The following is a 22102-nucleotide window of genomic DNA, read 5'->3' as shown; positions in this document are numbered from 1 at the left end:
GTAGGATTGGATGAGTACAGGGAATCATGGAACTGTGTTTCTCTCGAGCTGGGCAGGGGTGGGAGGGGCACGCCTATAATCTCTGCTACTCAGGAGGCTGAGGTGGGAGGACCACGAGTTTGAAGACAGCCTGGGCAACATAGCAAGAACTTACCTAAAAGGGGGGGGGGGTGGAAAAAGAAAAAAGAATCCCTTAAATGTCTGATTAAGATACAGATTGCCGTGCCCCACCTACAGAGTGTCTGATTCAGAGGGTCTGAGGTGAGGCCGAAAAATATGCATTTCTAGCAAGATCCCAGTGGATACTGATGCTATTGAGAACACAGTAGTAGGTAACTCTTTACAGTAAGAGTTACCTACTACTAAATGGACAGAGAGAGGAGGTTTAAAATGAGGGGAGGAGTTCTGTGGCTCTGTCCAAGATAATAATAATAGCTCTCCCATATTATTCTATGAATGGAAGTGTGTGTGTGTGTGTGTGTGTGTGTGTGTGTGTGTGTTACTAGGGATTGAACTCAAAGATGTTCTTTCTCTGAGCCATATCCCCAATTCTATTTTATTTTTTATTTTGAAACAGGATATTGCTACGTTGCTGAAGCTGGCCTCAAACCCACAATCCTCCTGCCTCAGACTCTCAAGTACTGGATTACAGGCATGTGCCACCACACCCGGCTCTCATGGAAGTTTTTCATAAGCGGAATATCATAAAATCTTTATCTTTACAACTGTACCTACTATTACATTCTTTATCATGAATAAGTATTATTCAAGTAATCATTTAAGTCATTTACATTGAGAAAAAAAGGAGGGACTCTTTGGAACCCATAATTTCTCAATGGAGGGCTTTTCTCTTTATTTCATAGCACTAAATGGATATTTTAGGAAGGATAATGTTAAATTACACCTTAGATAAAAAGGAAAACATAATGGACATGAAAAAGCTCTTTGGAAGAGTAAATAAGTAGAACATGCAGTTGTTTTATAACTTTCTTTGATTCATGAAAATTTAGAGAAAACAATATAAAAAAGTAATTTTAAAATTCACCTTCAAAAACACATGATTGACTTGTGAATGTAAAATCTCTTCCTCTCAGAATTCAATGAAATAAAGCTAAAAATAATGAAATATACAATAAACAAAATCAATTTTCAGACTAGAAAATAAAAATAAGACTAAAAAGCAATAAGCTAACTCAAACAAAATAGAGGCTACTTTATTACCTCTGGTTTGAGACTTTTAAATGTCCAAGTGGTATCAATTAAAAAATTTTAACACAGAAAATAAGCATCTGAGTTCAATTGCACTGATTCTAATTTATACTTTTTCAGGCTTTCTCACTTCTCCTGAGCTCTGTTACCACGTCTCTTTGCTAGCTTAACACACACTTTCTACAATTAGTTGGCTATTCAATATGAAAATTAAGTCTTACCCTCAACTCAGACATCAGGGCTCTGCTATTTTTTCCACTAGGAACAGTCTGTCCTTGCAGAGCTGCTCCTTCAGATTGTCTTCAAACACAGACACGGGAAGCTGCCCTCAGGCTGCAAATGGGATCTGAGCAGACCCGAAATCCTGCAAATCAATATCATCAAACTTGCTGCTGCCAGTCTCACCAACCCTTAGGTCTTCTCTTATAGTCAGTGTTTCTCTTTTCCTGCAATAGCAGCTCAGTGGACTGCCATGTCTTACTGCATGTTTAAAACTAGAGTCTGTGGCCGAATTCAGGTGCATCCCTACATCCCAAGACTAAAACAGAGCCTCATTCCTGGAGATGAACAGAAACGAGCTGGAAAAATTCTATAGCACTAGACACACATAGAATAGACTATCCCTTCTTTTGAAACAGATTCCTGGGAGGACAGAGAAGTAATTTAAGTTCTTGCTTTGTATTCACATGAAAATACAAAAGATAGCTCTATAAAAGTGTGACGTAAAAATCCTACATAGAAGCCGGGCGTGGTGGCGCACGCTTGTAATCCCCGCGCTTGGGAGGCAGAGACAGGAGGATCGCGCAGGTTCGAAGCCAGCCGCGCGCGATGGCTTAGGAGACCCTGTTTCCAAATAAAAATGTAAAAATAGGTCTGGGAGTGTAGCCCAGAGGTAGAAGGGCTTCCAGGAACCCCAGTACCACCAAAAAAAAAAAAAATCCTACATAGAAAGAAAAAATTAGAGAAGCTAAAGTTGTGCTGCCAGACGGAAGAAAAGGTGGACATGAGAAAATCATAAGTAGAGAACAAAGAATAAAACACATTTCCCTAATTCAACCTCCCTCCCCCAGAAGACAAAACAGCTCAAATACTCCTCAAAACAAGAAATACAAATGGCCAATAAACATATGAAAAAACTTTCAACATCATTAGTAACCAGGGAAATCCAACTCAACGCTACCAAATCTAACCCCAGTTACAATGGCCATCATCAAGAAGAAGATAATAATAACCGCTGCAGACGATATATGGAAATAGGAACTCTTATAGGCTGTTGGTGAGACTGCAGATTCGTAGAACCACTATAAAGATCAGTATGGAGGTTCCTCAAAAGACAAGGAATAGAACCATCATAGGACTCGGCTATACCACTTCTCAGTATCTTTCTAAAAGAATTAAAGTCAGAATACTATAGCGCTACAACATATCTATGTTTATAGCTTAGCAACTCACAATTGCTAAATTATGGAAACAAACTACATGTTTGTCAACAGACGAATAGATAACAAAAATGTGGTATATATTCACACAGTAGAATTGTACTTAGTCATTAAGAAAAACAAAACTATGTCATTTGCAGGAAAATGGACAGAACTAGAGAATATTATGCTAAGTAAGATCAACCAGTTTCAGAAAGTCAAGGATCATATGCTTTCTCTCATATATGGAAGCTAGAGAGAAAATAGAGGACAAAAGGTACTTTAGATAAATCAGATCAACTTTTTTTTTTTTTTTTTGTGGTACTGGGGTTCCTGGAAGCCCTTCTACCTCCGGGCTACACTCCCAGACCTGTTTTTACATTCTTATTTGGAAACAGGGTCTCCTAAGCCAGCATGCGGGGCTGGCTTTGAACCTGCGCGATCCTCCTGTCTCTGCCTCCCAAGCGCGGGGAGTACAAGCGTGCGCCACCACGCCCGGCCTGGAGATCAACCTTTGAATATTAATTATTCTAGAAGAAAAAATAGTAGAAGACACAAAAGAAAAAGTATTTTAAGAATAAAATTAAAAGTTTTCTTCATGGATCCAAGCAAAACACATGAGGAATAACAAAGATTTAAATACACAGATTTTATACATGCATATAAAATATATGTACCCAAAGTCATCTCTCTATCACCTTTAGAAAGGCTTCTCTATAGTGACCCCAAAATACAAAGAGAGATATTTTAAATATAAGACTTTGGAGAATTTAGTCCAAACTGGTTATATCAAAGGAATTTTTTTAAAATTCACTCTCAAAACCCAGCCGAATGAGGTACCCTTTTCTGAGAAGGTAGACTGAATTAATGAATGGGATAGCATTAAATTAAAAACTTTTCACTTTATTCTAATTAGCATATTTTAATAATTAGAAATGCACACTTATGTGTATATGTGTTTATTAGGCTCATTTAAATCTCTTCTCTCCTTAGGCTTTTTGTAATGACTCTTCCCCTAATCTGGTCCTAATCTAGTAGGTGTGTGTTCAATATAGCTACATCAGGATGTCAATCAATGACAAGGTTTTATATCATTACTAAGTTGAGAGACTGGTCTGTTTTAAGGTTGGAAGGCTGGTTGGGATGAGTATAGGTAAGGAGAAGACACACACACACACACACACACACACACACACACACACACACCAGGAGGACTTGGGACTACTTTACAATTTAGCCTTAGGCCAATCTTTTTTTTATCTTTAATTATGGCTGAGCCCAAAGTACATTTTTATGGCTTGCAAATCACAATTTGGAGAGAGGGGAGGGACTACAGACCACTGGGTAACCCAGAAGGCAGCATTTTTACTATTCTGAAATCCATTTATTTTATTATCTTGTCTTCCTTGGGGAAGAGACTGATCTGTATCATGGATATAGAACGGAGAGAGAAACAGTAGGTGGGAGGGGACGGGGGCGAAGGAGGGAGAGAGTCCACCCAGGTGGTACTGTAGGAGTGGATGAAGATATTTTTATCATTTTAGGCTTCTGGCTAAATTTTTTCCAGTCCACCAATATTTTGATCTATAGTACAGTTTCCCCACATATCCACACCCACCTGCCCAGGCCCCGCCCTCTGGATACAGCTCATTCCTAAGAAAAAAGGAAGAATGGGCCCTCTACCATTTTGTGTGTAAGGAGAAAGTCATTTTTCACCACTGTTGCACTCAGGAACTATTCTCAAGAATGGAATCCTCCTTCAACCCAGAAGGCATGTCTGACGAGGAATCTCACTAGGCATCTCTGTTCCCCAACCTCTTGTTTCTTCTTTAACATCTCAACCCTGTTTCATTTAAGTTCCTATTTCAAACTTTTCACTGGGACAATATTCCTCAACCCATCCCCCAAGAAAGATACACACAAAAACATTTCTTTTACTATTATCAGGAAACAGTCATAAGCTATCAAAAAAATAATATGTTCAAAAATCACCCATATGACGCTGGGCATTGTGGTGCATGCCCGTAATCCCAGTATTCGGGAGGCTGAGACAAGAGGATCTCAGGTTTGTGGTCAGCCTTAGTAATTTAGTGAGGCCCTCTGCAACTTGGTGAGACCCTGTTTCAAAATTAAAAATAAAATAAGGCTTGGAGTGTATCTCACAGATAGAATGCTCCTGGGTTCAATCTCCAGTATCATAAAAAAAATTAACCCATATAATTTCACTCAATTCACTTGGGTGAATTGAGTGCTTCTAATTTCAGAAAAATATATAGTTAAAAATTACCCCAAGGGAAATATAATTAAAACCCAGACTTTGGAAACAGGAGCCAACCCGTTTTAAAAGGTTCCATGCAAACACTTGAACGAGACAGCAATGCTCAGCATGTTGTTTTTCTGAGACTCAACTCAATAGCAAGCAAAACATCTCTCCCCACTTCAGTCACATGGCTGCAAGTTAAGAAACGGCCACTTGGCCCCGAAGCCCAGGGCTCAGGGACTTACGTAAAGAGGTACTTCACTGCAGCTTAACTCCATGGCTTCTGCATCTGCAAGGAAAACAAAAGAGCAGTTACTGCAGGAGACCAGTAGAACCGGCCAACGAGCTCCCAGCAGCCACTGTCCAGTTACGGACATCAGCTCACAGGAAAACCGAAGAGACATTATCAAAGAATATAGGAGAGCTGGGGGTGTGGCTCTTTCCTAGCACATGGGAGGCCCCCAGCATCGCCAAAAAAGAATAAAGGAACTAGGTGGTATCTATATAAAATATCTTCCCTATTTCCATGGTTTGGTGGCTCCTCATAAACATAAACATGCAATTCTATCTTATACGGCTATTTTACTTCTAGGTAGAAAACTGGAAAGAGCTGAAGGCAGGGACTCAAGCAGATATTTGACACCCATGTTCATAGCTGCCCCTTTCAAAATAGCCAAAAGGAAGAGACAACCCTAATGTCCACCAACAGGTGAATGGGTAACCAAAGTGCAGTATACATATGCAACACAATATTATTTAGGCTTGAGAAGGAATAAAATTCTGACACATGCTACAACATGGAAAAGCCTTAAAGACATTATGCTAAGTGAAATAAGCCAGTTACAAAAGGACGAATACCACATAATTCCTATATGAGGAACCTAGACAGTCGCATCTATTGAAACGGGAAGTAGAAAAAGAGGTTGCCTGGGGCTGGGTTGTTGCTTGGATGCGGGGTTTCCACTTGGGAAGATAAGATACCTGGGGATGGATGGTGCTGCTGGCTGCACAGCAATGTGAAGGTACCAATGCCGCTCAACTGGACACTCAGAAAAGTCCAAGTGTAAATCCTATGCCGAATTTATCAGGGTGAAAAGCACAGTAAGTTTAATGATAGTGCATGACATCTTTATATGAAGAAAAGTAAAAATAACTTGTATTTAAATACGTATGTATCTATTCCTACTCACCTTTACTCTTGTACATTAATTCCCACACATAAGGAAAGGCTGATGCCTCTGACACTATCCCACTGATGCTCCCAGAACAGGGAGCATTTAGTTCAGAGAGCCAAGCACAGACAACAGAAGCACCTTGAAAGCGCTTCCGTAGTACACTGCTTGACCCACAAGCTGTGCCAAGATCAGAAGCTACCTTTGTCCAGATGAGGCAGAAGACACAGGGACCAGGTCTTCTATTTCCTCTCTTACACAGATGCCAGAGAGTTCAGCCACATGATCACAGTGGGTAATACAACCCACTGTGTTCACATACCAACTTCTTTGCCAACTGCACGCACGTACATCTGCCTCTGCATGTAAGAGCCCCTTTAAAAACAGCATTAGAATGTGTCTACCTACAGATGGATTAAAAAAAAACATGGTATGTACACACAATCTCTAAAAAGAAATATAATTCTGGCACTGCCACAATACAGGTGAATCTTAATAATATCATTCTAAGTGAATAAGCAAGACAGAAAAGAAAAATACTTTATGATTCCAATTTTGTGCTGTACCTAGAATATCAAACTCCTAGACACAGAAAGCAGAATGGTGACTTCCAGGAGCTGGGGAAGGGAGATTGTTTAATGGGTTTTGATGAATATAGTTTTAGGTTTGGCATAACAAAAATGTTCCGGGATGGATGGTGGTGATGGTTGCATGACAGTGTGGATGCACTTAACACTACTACACTGTACACTCAAAAATGGATAAGCTGGGTGTGGTGGCTCACGCTTGTAATCCCAACATTTGAGGAGGCTGAGGCCTGGAGGATCCCGGTTCGCGGACAGCCTCAGCTACTTAGTGAGGTTCTCTGCAACTCAGTGAGACCCAGTTTCAAAATAAAGAATAAAAAGTAGGGCAGGGGGTGTAGCTCGGAGGTCGAATGGCCCCTGGGTTCCATCCCAAATCCCCCCCCCAAAAAAATGGATAAGATTCTAGATCTTGTGATGTTCATTTTTCCATTATTAAAAACTTTAAAATTTTAAAGTAGCACCCAAAAACTGGCTTTCTCACTAGGAAAAAATAACTAAATGTTAACTCTGGGTCAGATATTACACAAAGGATCAGAAAATGGTCCGGCCCTCAAGGAGCTCCAGCTAACCAGAGAGAACTAAACACTAGGAGACAGAGAAGAATGTAGGAAGAGTCTGAGTAGGACAAACAGGGAGGTTCACTGCCATTCATGATTGCTCCCCAGCCACACCCAACCCTGCAGAGTTTTAGACCAGGTTCTCTAGTTCCAGGGACCCACTGCACAGAACTATGGTTACTTCTTCTTTTTTTTTTTTTTTTTTTTTTTTACTTTTCATAAAAATTCCAATTTTATTAGATACAATTGTGTAACCTGAAGGGATCAATTTCTAATGGAATAATGCTGGATAATTTGGTAAAGAGAGAAGGAAGATATGTATGAGTAAGAATCCCTTTAAACCACATTTATAGTGATAGCCTATTTGGCCTCAATCTAAAGTTTGACATAGTTTCAATGTTAAATTTTTCTTCTCTGTGCCTAATAATTGCGTCCATATTGCACACAAAGATAAAGGTATTGAAATTTTAAAAGATTGTAAAAAGAGACAAGTTATATTTTTAGATGCTTTAGGGCAATCTTAGTCTACAGCCATACTACCCTGAACGCACCCAATCTCGTCTGGTTACTTCTTTTAAGAAGGCAGACATGGCTAGGTGTGGTGGCACAAGACTGTAAAGGGAGAGGAGGAGGAGAGGAGGAAGAGGACAAGGAGGAGGAAAAGGAGAGAATAGTAATAAGGTGACCTATCTGAGAGGGATAGGAGGTAGGGGGTAAGATAGAAATTTCCTAATGTACATAATATGTATATTTTCAAACAAATCAAAGTCATTCTACCTTCGAGCTACACCTCCAGCCATATTTTTTATTCTTTTATTTTTTAAATAGGGTCTCACTGACTTGCAAAGGGTCTCACTAAGTTGCAAAAGGTCTCACTAAGTAGCTGAGGCTGTCCATGAACCATGATCCTCCTGTCTCAGCCTCCCAAATGCTGGGATTACAAGTGTGTGCCACCATGCCCAGCTCTTTTATTTTTAAGTAGGGTCTTGTTGGGTTGCTGAGTGTCTTGCTACGTTGCTAAGGCTGTCCTTGAACCTATGATCCTATCTCAGCCTCCCAAGTACTGGGATTATTTGGATGTGCACCATCATGCCTGGCTCATACTGATGCTTTTAGAGAACAAATGGGGTTATTAATGGAAAAATGTACTCTCATGTTTAATTTTCATATCTTTTTTCATTTTGTATATGATTTTAAAATATATTGGTACATTAGTATGATTTATAAATAATTCCATTAAATAAGATACATGATTTCGGGGCTGGGATGTAGCTCAGTGGCAAAGCGCCTGCTTTGCAGGTGTGGCGCTCTGGGTTTGATTCCCTAGTTCCAAAAAGGACAAAAAAAAAAGAACCCCTTTAAAAAAAATAAGCTAAGAACAAACAAACAAAAAAAAAAGATACATGCTTTTGGGGGTTGGTTTGTTTCTTATTTAACAAGGGCACATGACAACATTTTGAAGATCTCCTAAAAAAAAACACTCTTCCCTGCCTTCAAGCCATGGATTCCCTTCTCCATAGTTTTAAGCCATGGATACCGTTCTCCGGTTTTTCTTCACTTAGTAGAACCAGGCACCCCCTGTGGCAGGTGGTAGGCTCACCGGAGCCTCTATAGTTCTTTATTTACTCAGTGAGAAGGCAAACCTGAGCCTTCCAACAAAATGAGGCAAGCACACACCTTCTGAAGCAAAATCGAACCTCACACGGCCCTGTGAAGGATTTGGTTTCTCCATCCGCTCGCTCCTCCGTCAGCGCGAGGCCAAGTGCATCAAAGTGCCCTGAATTTGGGTTCTACTGTGATCTCAGCCACAAGGCGAAAACATTAAGGGCCAATGTGTTACTTAAAACTGACCTTATCTTTAATAAGTCATTTTACTATTTCGGCCTACTTGCCTTTTGCCATACTTCAGTAGAGGAATTAAAAAAAAAAAACATTCTGAGCAACAATATTGTTTTTCAGAGCAAATATATTTTACTCCTTGAGAAAAGTAGAAACTAAAATATGTGCCATTGCTTTTGAAAATCTTGGTTTAATCATTTTAATACTTTCTAGCACTTCAGCCTGAATGTCTGTTTCTTATTACTATTTACTTTGAAATTGGCTTTCTGGAAAAGACACTTCATTGGAATGCATAAATCCTAGCAAAAGTCACTCTGTTCTCAATATCACCCCTGATCCTTCTAAAACCCCTAACACAATGATTGATAATACAAGGTTGGCAAAATTCTAATAAAAACTAGAGATGATAGAATTTTAAAACTCGCTTAGTAAATGTTGGAGGGTTTTGCTATTTGTTGTTTTTCTTAAAATTTAAGGCCTTAAAAATAATAAAACCCCTATCTGAATTCTAGATGAGTTTACAGAGAAAATAAATCAGAATTGAACACAGTGCTATACACCTACAATCCCAGTACCGAGAGGCTGAGAAAGAAGAACCACAGGTTCAAAGCCAGGAGCGCATGGAAACTTAAAGACCCTGTTTCAAAATAAAAAATAAATAGGGCTGGGGGTGTAGCTCAGAGATAGAATGCCCCTGGGTGCTCCATCCCCAGTATTACATGCACACAGTGACAACAACAACAACAACAACAACAACAACAATAATAATAATATCATCATTTGGGGAAACTTGAGATATTCAATATAACTATCAAACCTCAAAGTGAATTATGTTTTAAATATTTATGTTCCTGTTTGAATTTTCCTAAAATTATAACACAGAACAGTAAGTCCTGTGATCACAGAGCCATCAGGCTAAATTATGCTGTGTTTCCCTTTACATCAAGCTTAGTAATCAAACAGATTTGTATCTGCCAGTCAAATCACAGCTGCCTAAGTTCTTTGTGCAGAATAGCTGTCCGGTGTATGAATGTTCCACTCTCTGCTTCCTTTTATTTCCTAATGCTTGACTTCTCTACCTGCGATTTCTAAATTCTTCACACTCAAGTGCTCTAAAAAAAAATGTGCTACATTTTCCAAAAATATTTCTTGAGAAAGTAAATGTCAAAATATTTACAAAGTTTTGCTGCCAGATACTGGGGAATGATTCGGGCCTTTGACACAGCCATACTTTTTATGTTTGCTCCCAAAAGGGGGGAGAGAACCTTATGAAAAGAATATCAAGAAACAAATGATACAAAGATACAATATTTTAGACCTATATTATGGGGAATATATAATATCTGAATAAATATCCCTGATTGCTAGTTAACTCTAATGAAAAATATTGTACCATTTTAAAAAAGCTAAACTTGTTTTAATCAAAGAGGTAAATATTACATTCAGTTACAGAAAAAAATTTTAATTAATTTTTTTTTGGCGTACTACAGTCTCACATCATAACGTGGATCATGTTGACAATGGCATATATTTACACAGTACTTGGTACCTTCAGCAATAAAGAACAACAAAATTATGTCATTCGTAAGAAGATGAAAAGACCTGGAGAACTTTTCTGTTAAGTGAGATTAGCCAAGCACAGAAAGAGAAGGGACATGTTTTCTCTAATACGCTCAAGTTAGAAAGTTATTAGGGATACCAGAGGGACTCCAGATAATGTAGGAGAAAAAACTTTTTGACTTTATGAAATTTGAGGTTTCTCATATTTGTGCACCTAGATAAAATAATCTAAGATAGATTGAATTTAAAACCCATGACTTTAATTTTATCTTTGAATATGCTAGTAATGATTGTCTTATAAGCCTTTCAAAAGACTAATTACAATTATAGCACAAAGAATACTTATCAACATTATTAACTACATTTAGAAAGTTAATGGTGGTTCAGGCACAATGCTAAATATTCTACAAAAATTACCTCAGACAATCCTCTAAGCAGCATTGAGAAAAATTTATAGGAAGCTCTGGTTATATGAATATTTTGTGTCCCTGCATTATAAGGTTACATAAGAAATTAACAAAACATAAAGATATTAAAAAACAAAGTAACCACTTGTAAAATTAGGTCCTACATGAAAAATTCCCCCACCATCCTCTACCCTGTGCCTCCCCTGAATTCCAGCACCTAGTCACCAGCTATTACATCTTTACAGAGAAACAGATTGATTCATAGTTAATTTTTTTTTACTTGCTTTGGACTTGATATGGTTACCAAATGCTGTGGATAAAATACAAATCAATTTGAAGTAAAATTGAAAATACTTTAGAAGCAGAAATTTTTTATAAAGTTGAGAAACCTGTTATTGGAGAACTGCTTGAATTATATATGAAGCTAGCCATGCATGGCGGCAACGCCTATAATCCCAGTACTTAGGGGGCTGAGACAGGAGGATCATAGGTTTGAGGCCAGCCTCAGCAACTTAATGAGACCTTGTTTCAAAATAAGAAATAAAGCCAAGTGTGGTGGTGCATGCTTGTAATCCCAGTACTTGGGAGGCTAAAACAGGAGATTGGCGGCCAGCCTCAGCTACTTAGTGAGGCCCTCTGCAATAAAGAAGAAAAAATAGGGCTGGGGGTGTAGCTCAGAGGTAGAATAGCCCAGAGTTCCATCCCTAGTACCACAAAATATAATAATAATAATAATAATAATAATAATAATAATAATAATAGCAACAACAACAAAGTAAAGGGTAGGAACTGGATATGGGCTAATTGGGTGATGTGTACATGTATGTCTCTACCATCTTGCATCCTATTAAGATGTATGAATACAATGCACCAATAAAAAGCTTTTTAAAACTCAAAATAAAAATAAATAAAATAGGGTTAGGGGTGTAGCTCAGAAGTAGAACACTTTTAGGTTCTATCCCCTATACTACACACTATATATACATATATATATATATATATATACACATACATACATATAGGATGTGGATATATAAGTGTATATTGTATGTGGATATATATGTGTATTGTATGTGGATATTGTATGTGGATATCTCTCATATGCTGAGAGAGAGCGAGCGAGCTAGGTATTGACCCATGGGAATGTGGCAGAGACTCATGAACAAGTAAAAAGAGAAAAATCAGGACAAGACAGGATCTTCAAAGATGATAGTTTCAAGATTAAAGGAATAAAAGCACTTCTCTCAACTATGAAAACCATGAGAAAATATAAGTTCTTGAGTGTATCTAATAAAAATGACTTTTATAATCATGCTTTAAAAATCCAATGGGCCACAGGCTGGGGAGTGGCTCAGTAGCAGAGCACTTTGCCTAGCATGTTCAAGGCCCTGAGTTTGATGCCCAGCACCACTCTTCCTCCAGACTCTCTTTCTCTTTCTCTTTCTCTCTCTCTCTCTCTCTCTCTCTCTCTCTCTCTCTCTCTCTCTCTCTTTCCATTCAATCTTAGAATTAGCAGAGTTGACAATAACAACTTGCCCAAGTTCACACAGTTAGCAAGGGCAGAGCTGGAATTCAAGCATAAAGGAGATGCCAGTGGGAAAGGAAAGGAGAGCAGGTCCTGGGAGTTGAGTCCATGGCTCTGCTGAGCCTTTGATGCCAGCGCAATGGCAAGGGGTAAGGAGAGCATTTTAGAAATAAATCTTTGACTGAATGGACAATTCATCTATAGACCAGCTCCCGACCAGAGTGATCTACCTGAGTTCTGCAAGTCTAAGCAGCTTCAAGGGAAAACTTGAATTATTTGGTAAACTCAGCGGGGAGATGTCTGAAGATTAGAAAGGAAAATACACAGTAACTATTCAATAGTCTCTCATTAAGTCAGATTAATGGGGGCTGTGGGGTGGGGAGGAAGAAGGGGAGCTAGTCAGTCTGAAATGGTACAGCCTAAATTAGAGGATGTTTATAAAGTACAAAAAGGAGCATGAGTTGGCTGTTAACAGAATGTTCTGCCAAGTCTGTCACACTCATTTGTATTTCTCAGGATATATTTGCGCATAGACAAAGTGATCAAACCCTTTTAAAAGCTTCTTCCAAACCTATTGAATATCTCCTTTACCATTTTATATATGCTGGGAGTCTGTTGGGTGTCTTGTTCACACTCAACATAAAGCTCAAATTATCACCCCAGTAACATAGACAAGATACAACCCATCAGCGTGCCAATTTCCTCATTAGCAATAAATCTCTAAAGTCCCTCTTTGGTGTCCAAAAGTCAACTCGCTGCCTGTTCTATGCGTAAAGCACTCTGTAGGCTGTCTATGAGACATATTAAAATGTATGAAACAGTACCCTATTGTTGATGAGCTTGCAGTTTGACTGAGACAATCAGCTGTGCATCTACGAGAATCCAAGGACACGAGGAGACCACTGCCCTGGCCGAGCAGGTAGAGTGAGGTAAACATGCAGAGACAGGAGCTGTCTAAAGGGAATGGGGTTCGGCAGGAAAGCAGGCATGGAGCTTGAGAGGTTGAAGCCACAGGTTTGAGAGGAGCCCCAGGGAACAAACAGCACTGGCCTCTTAGGTGTATACATAATCCACCCTAAAAGCACACAGGCTACATCTCTGATGAGAGAAACAAGACATACAGGGCGCGAGGGTCCTGTGCTAGAAACCTAACCACAATACCCTCTAGGTACACAGGGCCAGCAGCCAAAATTTAACAGCGTGTGTTCCCATTTTGCTTTTCCCCCATGATGGGGCCACTATCAAGTTTCAACGAAGGCCCAACTGATACTCATGGTTCTGGGCTTGGGCAAAGCTACCAACTGTTTCAGATTTATCAGACCCTTGATTCTTCACCACTATCTCATTTGTATTTTCTTAATTTCCATTCATTTTTATAAAGTAGAGCAAGCAGAATCATAAAGCACACAGACCAGAGTCCTGCTGCTAAAACTCAACTGGCAGGTAGATGAGTCCCCAAGTTTGTTTATTTGCTTGATGCCTAAAAGTCTGGATTCAATATATGAAAGATTTTTTAAGTGTAGCAATCCACAAAAATTCAAAGTAGCAACCTGGCCATGTCTCCCAGAGGCCAAGGAATGTATTACTGAGAAGGGGCCACTTGAGTTAGAGCCTGGGTAAACCCTGGCTAGGAAACTTGCTCAGCCTGCTCTTATTTTGAAAGCTACAGGGTTTCCCACTTTTCACTATGATAAGAGGAAGGAAACTCTCTGGGGATTCTTATGGGACCACTGGAAGTTAATATAACCTTAGTTAAGCCACAAGTTCATAATGATGGAGTTCAGAGTCTATGAACTCCATGAAATTAGATTCTACACTTTGTGCATACACATTTTTGACAATAATTCATAGTTTTTATCAGATTCTATGGGATCATTAGACCTGAAAAAAGCCAAAAACTATTTTTCAATCATTTTAGACAAAAAATTAATTTTGTTCCCTCTTTTTCACAAAGCCGATATAAGGGGAATAAAAGGATGTGCTACAGGCTAGAAGCAAATGTTTAAAAGCCAGATATTTAACAAAAAAAAAGCCAATTAAAAAGCAGACAAAGGAGCCAGGAATGGTGGTGCATGCCTATAACCCCAGTACTTGGGAGGCTAAGACAGGAAGATCGCAGTCAGCAACTTAGTGAGACACTGTTTAAAATTAAAAAAAAAAAAATAGAGCTGGGGGGTGTATGCAGGTCAGAGGCAGAATGCCCCTGGATTAAATCCCCACTGATATATACCCAAAAAAAAGAAAGTAAGAGAAGAAAAGAAAGAACAGAAAATAGACTAAGAAGCAGGAATAGATATTTCACTGGAGAGGATGTTCAACACCAATTGGCATTTGGGAAATGCAAATTAAATCATAATGAGATATTAATAAATAGCACTCATCATGGCTAAAACAACAAAAAAAATAGTGGCACTACCACATGCTGGAGAGGATGTGGGAGGACTAATTGCTCACACACTGCTGTGGGAACCCAAAATGATACAGCCACTCTGGAAAAGCTTGGCAGTTTCTTAAAACCTGAAATACTTCATTAATGGCTATTTTCCCTCCAGAGAAATAAAAATTCACGTTTACATGAAAACCAAGATCTAATGGTTCACAGCATCTTATTTATAATAACATAAAACTAGAATCAATTCAGATATGTTTCAACAGGTGGGTGGTTGAATTGTGATTTGTGCATATGTAACACAGTAAAATATACCTACCACAGTAATGCACAGCCAGCCCCCCCCCCAATTCACATCTGCAGATTCTACCAACCACAGATAGAAAATGTAGTCAGGCCTATAATGGTTGCATCTGAACCAAACATATACCAAATTATTTTCTTGGCACTATTCTCTGAACACTATAATGCAGTAACTATTTACCTAAAACTTATATTGCACTACAACTTATATTGTATTATAAGTAATCTAGAGATGATTTAAAGTATATAGGAGAATGTACATGGGTTATATGTAAATAATATACCTTTTATATAAAGGACTGAGTATCCTCAGTTTCTGGAACCCATGGGGGATCCTAGAACCAATCCTCTATAGATACTGAGGGCTGACTGTATACTAATAAAAAAGGAGAAAACTACTGATATATATAATTATATATACATATGATCTATAATAACATAGATAAAACTTTAGAAAGTTATGCTAGCTGGGCGTGGTGGCACGCGCTTGTAATCCCCGCACTTGGGAGGCTGAGACAGGAGGATAGCACATGTTCGAAGCCAGCCTCAGCTACTTAGTGAAGCTCTCAGCAACTTAGTGAGACCCTGTTTCCAAATAAAGTATAAAATAGGTCTGGGAGTATAGCCCAGAGGTTAAAAAGAAAAAAGCTCCTGGGTTCCACTCTCAGTAATAATAATAATAATAATAATAATAATAATAATAATAATTTTAAAAAATAGAAATAAAAGACAGGCTAGTGGTTGCCAGGAGATAAAAACGGCTTCGGGGGTACATGGGTGAGAAGGCAGAGGTGAGGCCAACGTGAGGTTCAGTGTCTTGGCTGTGGTATGGGGCACATGAAATGCACAGATGACAAAGGGTACCGTGCATGCTGATGAAGCTAGGTAAGTGTGAATAAGATGAATAAAATGTATCCATGTCTATACTGCTTGAGCTACTAACACTACAGTTTATAAATTGTTACCCTTGAGGAAATCCATCAGATTATACAAATATCTCCTTATTGTTACTTACAGCTACTTGTGAGGTTATCTTTATCTCAAAGATTCCAATTAGGCCGGGTATAGTGGCCCACGCCTGTAATCTCAGTACTTGGGAGGCTGAGGCTGGAGGATCATAGGTTCATGAACAGCCTCAGCAACTTAGTGAGATCCTGCTTCAAAATAAAAATAAAATAGGGTAACGGAGATATAGCTCAGAGGTAGAACACCCCTGCATTCAACAAACAAATCTTACTAGAATTCAGGCATCATAATCAGTTTTCTTCTTTTTGTGATATCTACCATAGGTGGTTTTTCTTTTCCATTTCTTTGCATTTTCCATTTATGTTGTCATGACTTAAAACATTTTTAGAATTGCTTTCACAGCTTGTGATATATTTCTATTATTATTTTGTGTGGCAGCAAGGGTCTATCATTCAAGAATGAATTTTAATTCTTTAAAAATAAAGGGAAGCCAGGCATGGTGGCGCACGCTTGTAATCCCCGTGCTTGGGAGGCTGAGACAGGAGGACCGCACTGGTTCGAAGCCAGCCTAAGCTACTTAGTGAGGCTTTCAGAAACTTAGTGAGACCCTGTTTCCAAATAAAATATTTTAAAAAAAGGTCTGGGAGTATAGCCCAGAGGTAGAAAGCCTCTGGGTTCCACCCCTAGTATCACCAAAATAATAAAAATAAAGGGAAAAATTAGACCCATTATGGGGAATAAAGTGAAGAAACTAGATAGGAAATACTATCCATGGACAAAAACAAAGTATTTGCCACAACTTTCTTCTATGAGGTCATGTGCTTCATATGAGGTTTTAAAATTCAGGAGAAAAAAATCACATTCTTCTGGTTGAGGAAGCCCTGCTTAAGGCAGCAAGAAGTCACAGAAGAGCTTGAAGTGGGGGCAATAACTTACCAAAAGTTGTATTTTCATGAGACTGACCCAAAGACCATTTCAATAGACTGAAGATAAAGGAAAGTTGAGGCAGAAAAAACAGGAGGGGGACAGAGACACATGGAAAAATCCTCCTGCTATGTGGATGAGCTTCTAAGCCACAGCCGGCTCCTCAGAAGTTAAATCTAAGCACACAGGAGAGAGAGTCACCTCTCCCAAGCCTCCCATCTGACCTTCAGGCAGTAAGTTGTGCTGTGTGCGTCGGTTCTCTTCCCTTCCACCCCCACTGGGCTTTGTGCCATCTTTAGAGGAATGGAAAATTACTTTCTTTAGCTCATAAAAACTGAGAAAATCTTAAACTGGAATAGCTAAATACTATACCCAATTCTAGCCCATAAAATGAGTGGACAAAAGTATAAAAAATGGAGATATTTGAGAATGATGCTTTTAATACGTAGAAATGTGACCTTTAAGCAAAGATTAAAAGATGTGAGATTAGCCTTAGAAATATGGCTAGTCTCTAAAAATTTAGTTTGACATAGTAACCCAATGTGGCCCATAGATTTTATACTAATAAAACAGGTATAAAAGACTCTCCCTCTAGCCAGGTGTGGTGGTGCACACTTGTAATTCCAGCATTCAGGAGGTTGAGACAGAAGGATTGAGGTTCGAGGACAGCCTCAGCTACTTAGTGAGGTTCTTTGCAATTCAGTGAGACCCTGTTTCAAAATAAAGAATAAAAAAGATGGGGCTGGGGGTGTAGCTTGGAGGTAGAATGCCCCTGGGTTCCATTCCCAGAACAGAAAGAAAGAAAGAAAGAAAGAAAGAAAGAAAGAAAGAAAGAAAGAACTCTTTAGGTATCTTTTGAACTATTTGAAAAGAAACATGTGTACATGTAAAATAGGTAAATAAGGACCTAAAGGAATGGGCAAATCCCAAGGATAATATAAATATTCACTTGCTCCACAAATATTAACTGAGTGCCCATCATATAGGAGAGCCTAGAGATGCAAAGCTGAATCCTGTCCCAGAGGAACTGCCAGCCCAGAGAGAGGAAAATCATGCAAACACAAAAATGTGTGTGATGTCCAATAAGGACAGAGACTGAAAGGCTCAGCTCACGAGCATTGAAGGTGCAAGGCCTGGCTTCCCAAGTCGATGAAGCCTGAGTTGAGTCTTAAAGAATGCTGTGGTTTTTAACTCCATACATTCCTGCCCAGAAAGGGCTTGAAAAATGGGGGTGGGCAGCTTTTGTGGTTCTCGTAATGACTGGGTTGATGGGATGAGGGAAGAGAAGGAGGAGGGGAACTGTTATTGGCATTCAACACCCAGGAAACAAGGATGCTAAGTGTCTTATGGTGCCAGATCAATGCAGGAAGAGCTGGCCAGCCCCAAATGCCGATGGTGATGCTTGCTGAGACTCAATGAGTAGAAGGTAGATCTTTGCCAAGTAGACCACGAAATGGGAGGACACTTCAATGTGAAGAAATGTATACCACTACAAGGAAACAGGAAAGAAATGGCTGTTTGCTACACAGACCCCTGGGACCACTGAGAAGTGTGTGTATGGGGTGGTGGGAGGGAAGGATGGAAGTCTTCCCGTACCCCAAGAATATGTCATAGCAAGTCACACGAACTTCAAGCCAGTGAGCAGCTTCCTACCGGGAGAGAGATGTGATGGGAATTGTGTCTTAAATTGCCCATTGAGGCAGCAGCTGCTGGGTGCATTGGAAGGGAAGGAGACCAAAATGAGGGCAAGCAGGTAAGAGACCACTGCTATTGTCCAGGCCAACGAGCATGGGAGCTGAACAAAATCAATGCCATAGGAGAGCAAGGACCAAGGACAGACACCAGAGGTAAAACCAGAGGCCTGCTGATGAGCAAGGTGGAGTGCGGGGGAGGCGGAAGGAGCAGGAAAATTTAAGGTGACTGTTCTAGTATGAGTGCTGCCATTGACCAAGATGGGGAGAGCAGAAGGGGAAGCAGAGGAGGCGCTGGAGGGGGGCAAAATGACACGTGCAGAGTGGTGACCAGGGAGGGGCCAAATGAGGATCTGGAGCCCCAGAAAGAGAGGTCGGGGTGGGAGAGAAAGATTCTGATGATGGGGTACAATAGTTATGGCCATTGGGAAGAAATGAGATGGTCGAAGGAATGGGTATTTGTAAATGCAAAAAGGATTATCTTATGGAATTGTGGAATATACACACAATGGAACTTGTGTGTATAATGCAAAATTGTGTCTTTTGCAGGAAAATGTTATGGAACTAGAGAATATTATGCTAAGTGAGATTAGCCAGCTTCAGAAAACAAGGAATGCATGCTTTTTCCATTATGTGGAACCTAAAGAAAAATTGGAAAAACACAGAAGGGATTTCGGGTAAAGGATGAGACATACTAGTAGAATAGTGGAAGGGGATTAAGGGAAGGGAGACAATAAAAATAGTTAAAACAACGCGATGTGCATATATGAAATCATCAATACTGACCTCAATAACATATGCAGAAAGGGGAAGGGAGCAAGTGGGTTCCAGAGAGAGAAACACACCAAGTTCTGTGCACATGTATGTTTCATTAACCCCAGTATGATATGCGATCAGTGCACCAACAAAAGTATATTTAAAACCAAGGTTGATCTTAGAACAGAAACTTGGAGAACTCCAAGAAAAAATTGGAGGAAGAGGAGGGAGAGGCCGGTGGAACCGTAGCAAGCAAGTAAGAAGTAGGGATGAGTAGGTTACATGGTAAACACTGTAGGAGCTCAGGAGAGGGAAAAGATTTGGGACCGCAGCCATTAGGAAAGCCTTCTCCAAGAAAAGGAATCATGAGTAGAAATCACAAGTCTTTAAAAAAAAAAAAAAGAAGAAGAAGAAGTAAGTTTAAAAAATGAGTATCAAATGATTTCACTAGCAAAAACTGAGTTTAAAAAATATGACTGTGAACTACAGGAGTGGTGGCACACACTTGTAATCCCAGCATTCGGGAGGCTGACACAGGAGGATCACAGTTCACGAACAGTCTCAGCTACTTTGTGAGGCCCTCCACAACTTAGTGAGACCCTGTTTCAAAACTGAATAAGAAATAGGGCAGGGGGTGTAGCTCGGAGGTAGAATGCCCCTGAGTTCCATCCCCCAAAAATAAATTAATTAAATAAAAACATGTGCTAGAGTAAATTCCTAAATTTTACATCATAACTTTACATCATAACTTAATTGCTAACTCCCACCTAACGTGTTAAATTTCATTCTAAGTCAAATATAAAGGCAATCTTTGTCTCATTACAACATTATAAATACTGTGAGAACAATTAAAACATTCAATCTGCATAGATCCCACTGGGGTGGATGGGTTTACACTATGGCATATGACTTCCTCACCTGTGTGCCACAAGAGAAGCCAAATAAAAGTCTCTGTCTTTCCAGGTGAGCTTAACTTAGACAAGGGAGTTACTCGGCACGGGATATGTGCAGAAATGCAATGTCTGCTGTGAGGCAGCTAGAACAGGACCCTTTTCCTCTTCACAGTACTGACTTAAAGTCCCCAGGAAAAGTAAGTGCCCCCTTCTTGGGGCATTGTACCTCTGAGCTACACCCCCAGCCCTATTTTTTATCCTGTGTGTGTGTGTGTGTGTGTGTGTGTGTGTGTGTGTTACTGAGGATGGAACCCAAGGGCATTGTACCTCTGAGCTATACCCCCAGCCCTATTTTTTATGTGTGTGTGTGTGTGTGTGTGTGTGTGTGTGTGGTGCTGAGGATGGAACCCAAGGACACTGTACCTCTGAGCTACACCCCCAGCCCTATATTTTAGTCTTATTATTATTATTTTTTGAAACGATCTCACTGAGTTGCGAAGGGCTTCACTAAGCGGCTGAGGCTGTCCACAAACCACGATCCTCCAATCTCAGCCTCCCGAATGGGGGGATTACAAGCATGCGCCACCATGCCCGGCTTTTAGATCATGTTTTTTGTGACTTTCAAATACTAATGTGCCTCCTAATACAACACGGAGTTCAACACTTTAGTGTTCTGTTAGAAAGGACGTAGGGGGCTGAGGAGTAGCTCAGTGGTCAGTGGGAACACAAAAAGGAAGCAAGACACACAGTTTGGAGCAGTGTGTGTCAGTGCGTATGTGAGGGCCCAACAGTATGTTCACCCGTACATACATCACAAATATGTGTGGCCTGTAAATTTAAATTACATCTTTGTGGGGGAAATCTCACTTTGGATGAGAATTTGCAGAACATTCAATAGAACACAGGTAATAAACACAATCCCCCAGGTATAAAATGTGCCTAGTAAAATTCAACTAGAAGAACCAGGTGCAGTGGTGCGCAACTGTAATCCCAATACTTGGGAAGCTGAGACAGGAAGACTGTAGGTTCAAGGACAGCCTCAGCAACACGATGAGGCTCTCAGCGACCTAGCGAGACTCTGTTTTAAAACAAAACAAAGAGCCGTGTGTGGTGGCGCATGCTCGTAATCCACACGCTTGGGAGGCAGAGACAGGAGGATCGCGCAGGTTCGAAGCCAGCCGCGTGCGCTGGCTTGGGAGACCCTGTTTCCAAAAATAAAAAAAATAAAATAAGTCTGGCAGTGTAGCCTAGAGGTAGAAGGGCTTCCAGGAACCCCAGTACCACCAAAAAATAAAATAAAATAAAATAATAAAATAAAATAAAATAAACAGGTACTTAGTAAAGTCCAGTACCCTCCATTCTCCATGTTTCCAATGAACTTCCCTGTGTCTTCTATTTATCCTATTTATACAATTGAATAATCAATCCTATCACAGCACTATTTGCTAATGTTTCATGTGCAGGTCTAAATCTCTCCAGCTAAGTTATCCCTCTCACATCCTTTGTTGTGCTCCATACATACCAAATTTTCATTAAAAGAGTAAGTCCAGCCAGGCGTGGTGGCACACGCTTGTAATCCCCACGCTTGGGAGGCTGAGACAGGAGGATCGCACGGGTTCGAAGCCAGCCTCAGCTACTTAGTGAGG

The 22102-nt window shown here is 39.9% G+C and overlaps 1 protein-coding gene across 1 annotated transcript in view; it reads right to left on the bottom strand.

Moving 5' to 3' along the window:
• Positions 1-5171, bottom strand: part of ARHGEF28 (Rho guanine nucleotide exchange factor 28) — a gene marked incomplete at both ends in the record, with an annotated part of 271821 nt that extends 266650 nt beyond the window's left edge. The window contains one exon of the mRNA XM_080715727.1: positions 5133-5171. Within this exon, the coding sequence (XP_080571853.1) occupies positions 5133-5165 (33 nt within the window). The remainder of the gene's footprint in view (positions 1-5132) is intronic.
• Between the last annotated feature and the right edge of the window lie 16931 nt (positions 5172-22102).

The sequence above is a fragment of the Muscardinus avellanarius genome, assembly GCF_963383645.1.
Source record: "Muscardinus avellanarius genome assembly, chromosome: 1".
Taxonomy (NCBI): Eukaryota; Metazoa; Chordata; class Mammalia; order Rodentia; family Gliridae; genus Muscardinus; species Muscardinus avellanarius.
The sequence above is the reverse complement of the archived record's forward strand: the minus strand, read 5'-3'. Positions and strand labels throughout refer to the sequence as shown.